Genomic DNA, 12,169 nt, shown 5'->3' with positions numbered 1-12,169 from the left:
GATCACGAGGTCAGGAGATCGAGACCATCCTGGCTAACACGGTGAAACCCCGTCTCTACTAAAAATACAAAAAATTAGCCGGGCGAGGTGGCGGGCGCCTGTGGTCCTAGCTACTCGGGAGGCTGAGGCAGGAGAATGGCGTGAACCCGGGAGGCGGAGCTTGCAGTGAGCTGAGATCCGGCCACTGCACTCCAGCCTGGGCGACAGAGCAAGACTCCGTCTCAAAAAAAAAAAAAAAGAACAGGTAGTCTCACTGAAGTATTTTAAGCAAGGAAATGACATGATCCAAATTGCATTTAGGAAAATCACTCTGCAAAATGATTTAGAAAGATGTAAACCTAGAGACAATGAGATTGTGCCAGGGGTTACTATAGTAATTTAGGCAAGAAGGAATAAGACCTAAACTTAAGCAATGCTAGTATGTATTAGAGAAGAGAAGACAGATGAAAGAGACTTTTAAGAAATTAAAGAAAAAGAGTCAGCCTGTTTTGGTGACAACTTCAATTAGGGAGAGGCAGCAAGGACATTCTTGTTTATATGGCTCATTCAGATGGATGAACAGTGATGCTATTGATCAAGATAGAAAATATAGAAGAAGAAATAAATGAGGTTGTGAGTGCAGAGAAAATAATAAGTTTATTTTCAAACACAGTAAGTTTGAGATCCTTCTGGGACATTCATGAGGTGCTCTCCAATGGCTAATTTGATCCTTGGCTATGAAGCTTCAGAGAGATCTAAGCTAAAGATACAAATGTAAAAATCAGCCATCTATAAGCAGTCATTTGCAGCCAAGGGAAGAATATGGTTCTCTATACTGAAAAAATAGAGAACAGAATAACCCTGCAGCGCACCAATATCCAAAGGTTGGCTGAAGTTGAGGAGAGACAATTAAGTAAGAGGAAAACCAGGAGAGATGTATCATGGAGTCCAAGGGGTATAGAGTTTTAAGAAGACAAATAATGTTTAATGTAGTAGAAGAAATCAAATAATGTAAGAATCTAAGAAGTTGGGCATGGTGGTGTATGCCAACAGTCCTGGCTACTCAGGAGGCTGAGGCAGGAGGATTGCTTGAGGCCAAGAGTTAGAGGCTGTAGTGCACTATGATTATGCCTGTGACTAGCTACTGCACTCCAGCCTGGGCAACATAATAAGATCTCATTTCTTAAAAAAAAAACAAAAAAACAAAAAAAACAGTTAAGAGTCTAAGAAATCTTGGGTTTGGTCTTCGGGAAATCACTGATGATCTTGGAGAGAGCACTTTCAAGGGGGTAGTTGTTTAAATGGCTAAGTGGCACTTTCTACAGTTTCTTTTTTTTTTTTTTTTTTTTTTTGAGATGGAGTCTCGCTCTGTCGCCCAGGCTGGAGTGCAGTGGCCAGATCTCAGCTCACTGCAAGCTCCGCCTCCCGGGTTTATGCCATTCTCCTGCCTCAGCCTCCGAAGTAGCTGGGACCACAGATGCCCGCCACCTCGCCTGGCTAGTTTTTTGTATTTTTTAGTAGAGATGGGGTTTCACCGTGTTAGCCAGGATGGTCTTGATCTCCCGACCTCATGATCCACCCGTCTCGGCCTCCCACAGTGCTGGGATTACAGGCTTGAGCCACCATGCCCGGCCTCTACAGTTTCTAGAAATTCAGTCAGGGAATCTCATGGTAGCCCCTGGCTCCCTATTATCAGGAAGAAATAAGTCCCATGGTGCAGAGGAACCTTTTATTTCTGTCTTGTATGAACTAAGGAAATTGTTTGGATTTTTCACTTCTAAGAATAGTTCAGCTATCTCAAGAAATGACAGCAACTTGATATTAGCCTTTGAAGTCCTGTGTTAAAAGGCTCCACAGCTGCCTGTTTAGGTTAATTGGTCATACTTTATTTCAACAGTATGGATGGATTTCGACTGGTGAAATTAAATGAGGTCATCCGACAAGTGGACATTGTTATTACCTGTACAGGTATGATAATGACATTTTAAATGGGGTGGCACTTGGGAATGTTTTTATGGAGCAAGTGCAAGATGATTGGACATATTCTGAAAAACCAAACTCTAAAAGCTAGAGAGAGATAGTAGCCCACAGAGCCAGTCAGTCTTTCATATTCTTCCTAATTCTTTAGAGCTCTGACCAGAGGTATACGATTAGGTCATTCCTATGTAAAAACGTTTTTCTTCACCCTTTAAGACAACTGTTGTATCTCCATTCATCCTAGGAGATAGCTAGAGATGAGATTCAGTTATAAAGTTTTATTTGGGAAGCCAGATCTTAAATGTACACTTGATTTCTTTTTTTTTTTTTTTTTTTTTTTTTTTTGAGATGGAGTCTCGCTCTGTCTCCCGGGCTGGAGTGCAGTGGCCGGATCTCAGCTCACTGCAAGCTCCGCCTCCCAGGTTCACGCCATTCTCCTGCCTCAGCCTCCCGAGTAGCTGGGACTACAGGCGCCCGCCACTTGGCCCGGCTAGATTTTTGTATTTTTTAGTAGAGACGGGGTTTCACCGTGTTCGCCAGGATGATCTCGATCTCCTGACCTCGTGATCCACCCGTCTCGGCTTCCCAAAGTGCTGGGATTACAGGCTTGAGCCACTGTGCCCGGCCTACACTTGATTTATTATTTTACCTCCAAAAGTGATGTATGTTTCTCTCTAGTATGTAATTAAGGCAAGGCTAGAGAGAAATTCTTTCATAGTTAGAGAAAGTAGAAGAGGTTATTCTGTTAATTCCCAAAGAGGTAGATTTTGAGTTTTAAAGAATATGCAGAAATGGCTGGTTTCCTCTAGGGTAAGATACTTATTTTTATGTAGAACCATAAACTACAGGAACACTGGTTTTCTTTTATAATTCTATTTTAGAGGGGGAAATTGAACAGAATAAAAAAAAATTTGTAGTTGTAGCCTCAGGGAGAAATAGGGGCAGAGAAGAGGGACTATAAGAAGCTGTTCTTGGTTCTTATCAATCCCCTGATCTCTTTTGTTGTTTTAAATAGAGATGAGGTCTCACTTTCCAGGCTGGTCTCAAACTCCTGGCCTCAGGTGATTCTCCCACCTCTGCTTCCCAAAGTGATGGGATTATAGGCATGGGCCACCCTGCCCAGCCTGGACCTTTTTTTTTTTTTTATTGCTTTTTTGTGAGCTGTAATTGATCTACTACACGTTTCACGCATTTAAAGTGTTCACTGTTTTTTGGTAATTCACAGTTTGTACAACCATCACAATCTAATGTTTTTACTGAGTTGTAATTCACATTGTAATGTTCACCCTTTTAAAGTGTACAGTTCAATGGCTTTTAGTAAAGTTGTGGAACATCCCAATTATTGAATTTTTATCACCCCAACAAGAAACCCCGTATCATTAGCAGTCACTCCTTATTCCATCCTCCATCATACCCCAGCCCTAGGCAACCACCATTTCCCTATTCTGGACATTTCATGTAAATGGAATTATAGCAACACCTGCCAAAAGAAGGGGGAAAAATTATAATTTTTTTTTTTTTTTTTTTTTTTTTTGTTGAGACGGAGTCTCGCTCTGCCGCCCAGGCTGGAGTGCAGTGGCCGGATCTCAGCTCACTGCAAGCTCCGCCTCCTGGGTTCACGCCATTCTCCTGCCTCAGCCTCCCGAGTAGCTGGGACCACAGGCGCCCGCCACCTCGCCCGGCTAATTTTTTGTATTTTTAGTAGAGACGGGGTTTCACCAGGTTAGCCAGGATGGTCTCGATCTCCTGACCTCGTGATCCGCCCGTCTCAGCATCCCAAAGTGCTGGGATTACAGGCTTGAGCCACCGCGCCCGGCCCTTATAATTTTTTTAAAAAAGGAATCATTCATGGCTGGGCACAGTGGCTCACACCTGTAATCCCAGCACTTTGGGAGGCCGAGGCAGGTGGATCACCTGAGGTCAGGAGTTCGAGACCAGCCTGGCCAACATGGTGAAACCCCATCTCTACTAAAAATACAAAAAATTAGCCAGATGTGGTGGCAGGCACCTGTAGTCTTAGCTACAGGAGTGTGAGGCAGGAGAATTGCTTGAACCCGGAAAGCAGAGGTTGCAGTGAGCCAAGATTGTGCCATTGCACTCCAGCCTGGGCAACAAGAGTAAAACTCCTTCTCAAAAAAAAAAAAAAACAAAAAAAAGGAATCATTCAATATGTGGTCTTTTATGACCGGCCTCATAGCAGGATGTTTTCAGGGCCTCCCCATGTGATGGTACATATCAGTACCTTATTCCTTTTCTTGCTGAGTAATGTGTCATTGTATGGTTATACCATATTTTATTTACCCATTCATTAACTGGTAGACATTTGGGTTGTTTTCTCTTTTTGGCTATTAGGAATAATGCTGCTGTGAACATTGAATACAAGTTTTTATGTGGACATATATTTTCAGTTCCCTTGGGTATATACTAAGAGTAGAATTGCTAGATCATATAGTAACTCTGTTTTTAACATTTTCAGGCTGGGTGTGGTGGCTCACACCTGTAATCCCAGCACTTTGGAAGGCCGAAGTAGGCAGATCACTTGAGCCCAGGAGTTCAGATCATCCTGGACAACACGGCAAAACTCTGTCTCTACCAAAAAAAATACAAAAATTAGCCGGGTGTGTGGTCCCAAGTAGCTGGGACTACAAGCACACGCCACCACACCCGGCTAATTTTTTGTATTTTAGTAGAGACAGGGTTTCACCGTGTTGCCCAGGCTGGTCTTGAACTCCTGAGCTCAGGCAATCCACCCCTCAGACTCCCAGTGTTAGGATTATAGGCATGAGCCACCACGCCTGGCTGGAATTGCCAAACTTTTTGAAAGTGACTGCACCATTTTACAATCCCACCAACAATACATGTGCCTTCTAATTTCTCCATATCTTCACTAACACTTGTTATTGCCATTCTTTTTGATATTGCCATCCTAGTGAACGTAAAGTGGTATCTCATTGTGATTTTGATTTCCATTTCCCTAATGACTAATGATGTTGAGCATCTTTTCATGTATTTATTGGCCATTTGTACATCTTCTCTGAAGAAATGTCGATTCAGAGCCTTTTCTTTTTTTTCTTTTGGAGACAGGGTCTCACTCTGTCACCCAGGCTACAGTGTAGTGATGCAATCACAGCTCACTGCAGCCTTGACCTATGGGGCTCAATCGATCCTCCTACCTTAGCCTCCCTAGTAGCTGGGACTACAGGCACATGCCACCATACCCAGCTTATTTTTGTATTTTTTTGTAGAAATGGGGCTTTGCCATGTTGCCCAGGCTGGTCTCAAACTCCAGGGCTCAAGTTATTGATTCTGCCACCTCAGCCTCCCAAAGTGCTGGGATAACAGGCATGAGTGAGCGTGGCTGGCCTGCTTTTTTTTTTTTTTTTTGAGACAGAGTCACCCAGGCTGGAGTGCGGTGGCGCAGTCTCGGCTCACAGCAAGCTCCACCTCCCAGGTTCATGCCATTCTCCTGCCTCAGCCTCCCTAGTAGCTGGGACTAAAAGCGTCTGCCACCATGCCCAGCTAATTTTTTGTACTTTTAGTAGAGACGGGGTTTCACCATGTTAGCCAGGATGGTCTCAATCTCCTGACTTCGTGACCCGTCCACCTCAGCCTCCCAAAGTGCTGGGATTACAGGTGTGAGCCACCTGGTCTGCTTATTTTTAAATTGTCTTCTTCTTATTGGGTTGTAAGAATTCCTTATAACAAGTCCCTTATCAGTTATATGATTTGCACATTTATTTTCTCATTCTGTGGATTATCTTTCTCTGCTGCTGCCAAAAGACAGTGAGCGCTCAAACCTCTCTTCTGTTTTTAAGGTAACAAGAATGTGGTAACCAGAGAGCACTTGGACCGTATGAAGAATAGCTGCATCGTTTGTAACATGGGACATTCCAACACAGAGATTGATGTGGTAAGATCAAGTGGCTCATTATTGGGGGCTTTTTTCTCTCCTTCACAAGAAACAAACTGGAAAATGAGAGAGCAGTGTCACAAGCCATCCTAAACATGAGTGTCCTGGCAGAGTTGTCTTTTCACTTACTAGCCCTATAGCCTGCTTTTGTGGAGACTATAAAGTTTCTTCATCTCAATTTAATAATTTTAAATGATTGTCATCTTCTATTCAAGCTCGATGCCTGTTTACACTGTAAGCCTTATCTCTATGTTTAGGATTGAGAGCAAGATAAACTCAAAACTACAATGAATGATACAAACTCAAAGCTAAGGGATACAATGAATGTGAATCAGTATGGTAGTCAGTATTTTGGGGGTGTTTGGTTTTACCATAAAGATGAGATAAGTAGGTTGGTCCAAGGAAATAAGGGAGAGAAATCTATGGGCTGGGATGATTCTGTTGCTTAGGATTGACTGTGTGTATCAAATACTGTGGTTTCTTCTTTTATCCCTCTCTTTTACTGGGCGAGGTCACCCCTCACATGTTTTTCAAACTGTAGTATTATGTCTGCAGGTGTCATAATCAATCCAGTGCCATTGTGTAGTAGCATGTATTCTTCAAACCTGGAAAATATATCACTTTGATTCTCTAATTTGGTTATATTCACCCTATAATTTTCCAATCCAAAATAGCACTTGCTCCTAATAAGTTGCCCAAGTAATAGTTAATAGAAGTGTTTTTTCTTTCTTTTTTATTTTGAGACGGAGTCTCGCTCTGTCGTCCAGGCTGGAGTGCAGTGGCACGGTCTTGGCTCACTGCAGCCTCTACCTCCTGGGTTCAAGTGATTGTCCTTTCTCAGCCTCCAGAGTAGCTGTGACTATAGGCGCCCGCTACCACGCCTGGCTAATTTTTATGTTTTTAGTAGAGGCAGAGTTTCACCATATTGGATAGGCTGGTCTCAAACTCGTGACCTTGTGATCTGCCCACCTCAGCCTCCCAAAGTGCTGGGATTATAGGTGTGAGCCACCTCACCCAGCCAAGTGTTGTTTATTTTCAGATTTACCAAAGTATCTCTCAGTGTGACTTTTACTCTGGTTTTAAATTTTTCTGGCATTTTTATGGCACACCTTTATTTCTCTCTGGGTAGCTGGCTCAAGCAAAGCATGCTTTCATCTCCACTGAGGGCTGCTTTGATTGAGCTTCAGCATTACCAGGTAAGGACCAGCTGATGGACTGAGAGCTTACTGGATAATATTTATTATATATGGTTTCCCTTTTAAATTCTGTGCTCTGTTCTTCCATTATTAAAAGTAGTTGGCAGGGCCGGGCGCGGTGGCTCAAGCTTGTAATCCCAGCACTTTGGGAGGCCAAGACGGGCGGATCACGAGGTCAGGAGATCGAGACCATCCTGGCTAACACGGTGAAACCCTGTCTCTACTAAAAAAATGCAAAAAATCTAGCCGGGCGAGGTGGCGGGCGCCTGAAGTCCCAGCTACTCAGGAGGCTGAGGCAGGAGAATGGCGTGAACCCGGGAGGCGGAGCTTGCAGTGAGCTGAGATCCGGCCACTGCACTCCAGCCTGGGCGACAGAGCGAGACTCTGTCTCAAAAAAAAAAAAAAAAAAATAGCTGGCAGAACAACCTACCAAAGCCTCTGTCTACCCTGGGGTGTCTGAGTGGTATGGCCTTATTACTCTCTCTTACCATGATATTTTGCTTACAATGAACAATTTAGTTGGTAGTTGGTTCTTTATTTTTCTTTTGCTTAAGTTTCATTTATGTGCCATACTGCCTCTTTGCTGCCATACTGCCTCTTTCCTGAGTGATCAAGGATATTAGTATTTCTAAAACTATCCAGCAAATGATTCTCATTTCCTGGATGACTTTGCTTCTAGAGCCCCCTAAGGGGAAAGGCCTAAAGGGAAGTATTGATGTCATGCCCTGGGCCCTAATGGGAAATCTTCAGAGGAAGGCAAGGGGAAGGAATTTTCCTTTGTAAACCCTCAAGAAACTCTGAAATAAAAATAACTCCAAATGCAGACATATACCTTTTGTATTTTTACTTTATCTCATTTCATCTTTTTGACCACTCCATGAGGAATTATTCTTATTCTTAATTTTCAGTTGGGAAACTAAGAAGTTAACTACCTTGTCAGGCATGTAATTGATTCAAAATGAAACCGGTGCACAGGCCGGGCACGATGGCTCACACCTCTAATCCCAGCACTTTGGGAGGCTGAGGCAGGTTGATCACCTGCAATTCTCTTGCCTCAGCCTCCTGAGTAGCTGGGACTACAGGTGCTCACCACCATGCCTGGCTAATTTTTTGTGTTTTTAATAGAGTCAGGGTTGGCCAGGTGCGGTGGCTCACGCCTGTAATCCCAGCACTTTGGGAGGCCGAGGCAGGCGGATCACAAGGTCAGAAGATCGAGACCATCCTGTGAATGGTGAAACCCCATCTCTACTAAAAATACAAAAAATTAGCCGGGCGTAGTGGCAGGCACCTGTAGTCCTAGCTACTCAGGAGGCTGAGGCAGGAGAATGGCGTGAACCCAGGAGGCGGAGCTTACAGTGAGCCAAGATCACGCCACTGCACTCCAGCCTGGGTGACAGAGCGAGACTCCATCTCAAAAAAAAAAAAAAAAAAAAAAAAAATAGAATCGGGGTTTCACCGTGTTGGCCAGGCTGGTCTCGATCTCCTGACCTCGTGATCCGCCAGCCTCGGCCTCCCAAAGTGCTGGGATTACAGGCATGAGCCACTGCGCCCAGCTGACTTAGGTTTGGTTTTTTTTTTAAATAAATTTTCTTCTTATAAATTTTTTTCTTTTTTTTTTTTATTATTATACTTTAAGTTCTAGGGTACATGTGCATAACATGCAGGTTTGTTACATATGTATACTTGTGCCATGTTGGTGTGCTGCACTCATCAAGTCGTCAGCACCCATCAACTCGTCATTTACATCAGGTATAATTCCCAATGCAATCCCTCCCCCCTCCCCAGGATAGGCCCCGGTGTGTGATATTCCCCTTCCTAAGTCCAAGTGATCTCATTTTTCAGTTCCCACCTGTGAGTGAGAACATGCGGTATTTGGTTTTCTGTTCTTGCGATAGTTTGCTGAGAATGATGGTTTCCAGCTGCATCCATGTCCCTACAAAGGACACAAACTCAGTCTTTTTTATGGCTGCATAGTATTCCATGGTGTATATGTGCCACATTTTCTTAATCCAGTCTGTCACTGATGGACATTTGGGTTGATTCCAAGTCTTTGCTATTGTGAATAGTGCTGCAGTAAACATACGTGTGCATATGTCTTTATAGCAGCATGATTTATAATCCTTTGGGTATATACCCAGTAATGGGATGGCTGGGTCATATGGTACTTCTAGTTCTAGATCCTTGAGGAATCGCCATACTGTTTTCCATAATGGTTGAACTAGTTTACAATCCCACCAACAGTGTAAAAGTGTTCCTATTTCTCCACATCCTCTCCAGCACCTGTTGTTTCCTGACTTTTTAATGATTGCCATTCTAACTGGTGTGAGATGGTATCTTATTGTGGTTTTGATTTGCATTTCTCTGATGGCCAGTGATAATGAGCATTTTTTCATGTGTCTGTTGGCTGCATGCATGTCTTCTTTTGAGAAATGTCTGTTCATATCCTTTGCCCACTTTTTGATGGGGTTGTTTGTTTTTTTCTTGTAAATTTGTTTGAGTTCTTTGTAGGTTCTGGATATTAGCCCTTTGTCAGATGAGTAGATTGCAAAAATTTTTTCCCATTCTGTAGGTTGTCTGTTCACTCTGATGGTAGTTTCTTTTGCTGTGCAGAAGCTCTTTAGTTTAATTAGATCCCATTTGTCAATTTTGGCTTTTGTTGCCGTTGCTTTTGGTGTTTTAGACATGAAGTCCTTAGGGCCCATGCCTATGTCCTGAATGCTTAGGTTTTTAAAAATTACTCTGGAAGCCAGGTGTGGTGGCTCACACCTGTAGTCCCCAGCTATTGAGGAGGCTGAAGTGGGATGATTGCTTGAGCCTGGAAGTTAGAAGTCAACCTGGGCAACATGGTAACATCCTGTCTCTAAAAAGAAAATTACTCTGGCTTTTGTATAAAGAAAACATTCTGGAGCTTGACTAATGATAGGGATAACACCAGGTTCTTTCAGTATTTCTGACTGTAGAAAGTGGTGGCTTGGATTACATGGGCAAGTGTTACAGGTGATAAGAAGTGATAGGTTGTGACTAATGGAATTTGCTAAATGGATTGGATGCACAGTGTGAGAAAAAGAGGGAAATCATTACCAGTCAGCTAAGTGAAACTGTAGGAAAATGATTTGGTAAGTATCCAGATATTTTTAGTAATCAAAATTTTTGAAGAGTTTTTTTTTCCTTTTTTGGTAGGAATTCATAGTTTTACCTAACCTTGAGATGTTGCCTGCTGCATATTTAGGAAGGAGCAGCTCATCAGAAGAGTTGATCATTTAGAAAGCTGCATTTTTTTCTGAGAAATATGAATGCTGTGAATATTGAAGGACCTGGGAATAGGGATTGTGTTCTTCACTGCCTTTTGGCCATATCTTTCTTTTATATGTTTGCTTTCTCTTAAAAGCAGACCTGCAGCCAGGTGTGGTGGCTCACGCCTAGAATCCCAGCACTTTGGGAGGCCCAGGCGGGCGGATCATGAGGTCAGGAGTTTGAGACCAGCCTGACCAACATGGTGAAACACCATCTCTACTAAAAATACAAAAATTAGCCAGGCGTAGTGGCGTGTGCCTGTGGTCCCAGCTACTCAGGAGGCTGAGGCAGGAGAATCACTTGAACCCGGGAGGCGGAGGTTGCAGTGAGCCGAGATAGCGCCACTGCACTCCAGCCTGGGCGACAGAGTGAGACTCCGTCTCAAAAAAAAGCAGACCTGCTTACCCACATGCATCACATAGAAGGCCTGTGTAATTGTAAGCTTCACAATTCAGGTGGTCAAACCATTAAGTACATAGGCTTTAAACATTTTTTCTAGCCAAAGAATGATTTAACCTGAGACTTTGTGCTTTACAGGAATAGAACCACAGTTGTTATCCCTGAAAAAAAAAAAAAAAAAAAAAAAAACAGATGTGCACTGTTCAGAATTATGTGAGACCAATTTGTGCAAGCATAATGAGTGGCCAGTTTATGGTGGGATGTACACCTGGTTTGGGAAGGTAGTCTGCACAGGAATCCCTTTTCCTGGTAGGTTGTTTAGTGATTATAGTTCCACAGCAAAGACAACTGGATGTTTTTGAGAGATTCTGTCAACCTGTGCCAGCCATAAGATAGGAAACCCTTCTGCTCTTGAGGAATGTGACTGCTGACTAGGCCTTAATAGGCAGGTTATTGGAGCTTCCTGGACAGTGATAGAGATAAGTTAACCAAGTTTCTCTTCAAACCCCTTTTTAAACTTACTGTCAGACTTTCACCTATAGCATAGCCATTCCAGTGCTCTAGTAAACTGCCTCTACTAAGCATTGGTTATTTTCTTATGTTCATAAGAAGTGTCCTTTCCTTGATTCTGCCATATCTTTCTTCCCAAGGAATACTTCCTAAGATGGGTTTTAGCTCTTTACTCCTAATCACCAAGATTGCTTGGCCTCTGGGAGATTAGGGGTGTGAAATACTAAGAACCTCTAATACTTAAAACTCCCGTCATTTCAATAAAAACTGCCATTGTCACCAAGAGTATCTCTTGACTCTTTGTGGTTTATTACCCTCCATGGTACTAAGCTCTAAAGGCTAATGGATTCTACTTCATATATCCTTAACTTCTCAAAATGGTCTGTTTGCTTAAATTCTTTTTTTTTTTTTTTTTTGAGACAGGGTCTCACTCTGTTACCGCCCAGACTGGAATACAGTGGCACAATCTCAGCTCACTGCAGACTCAACTTCCCAGGCTCAAGCATTCCTCCCACCTCAGCCTCCCGAGTAGCTGACACTGCAGGCACATGCCAACATGCCCAGCTAATTCTGTTTTTTTTTTTTTTTTTTTTTTGTAGAGACAAAGCTTGTTGCCCAAGCTGATGTTGAACTCCTGGGCTCAAGGGATCTTCCCACTTTGGCCTCCCAAATTGTTGGGATTATAGGCGTGAACCACTGTGCCTTTCCCTTAAGTTTTTTTTAACCCTTATATTTACAGTATTTATTTATAACATTTATTTTTTAAAATTCCAATTTTAAAGTAATACTTGCTTAGTTTAAAAATGCAAACACTATAAATATGCTTAAAATAAGCAGAAACTTCCATAATTGATATTACACTATATTGTTCTGCAACTTGATTTTTTTCACTTAATAGTGAGTG

At 42.7% G+C, this 12,169-nt stretch overlaps 1 protein-coding gene across 3 annotated transcripts in view; it reads left to right on the top strand.

Moving 5' to 3' along the window:
- AHCYL2 (adenosylhomocysteinase like 2) overlaps positions 1-12,169 on the top strand; it is a 213,628-nt gene that overhangs the window by 191,888 nt on the left and 9,571 nt on the right. For all 3 annotated transcript variants that reach the window (XM_010378763.2, XM_010378762.2, XM_010378764.2), the window contains exons 11-12: positions 1,877-1,947; positions 5,772-5,866. In XM_010378763.2, the coding sequence (XP_010377065.1) occupies positions 1,877-1,947; positions 5,772-5,866 (166 nt within the window). The remainder of the gene's footprint in view (positions 1-1,876; positions 1,948-5,771; positions 5,867-12,169) is intronic.

The sequence above is a fragment of the Rhinopithecus roxellana genome, chromosome 6, assembly GCF_007565055.1.
Source record: "Rhinopithecus roxellana isolate Shanxi Qingling chromosome 6, ASM756505v1, whole genome shotgun sequence".
Taxonomy (NCBI): Eukaryota; Metazoa; Chordata; class Mammalia; order Primates; family Cercopithecidae; genus Rhinopithecus; species Rhinopithecus roxellana.
The sequence above is the reverse complement of the archived record's forward strand: the minus strand, read 5'-3'. Positions and strand labels throughout refer to the sequence as shown.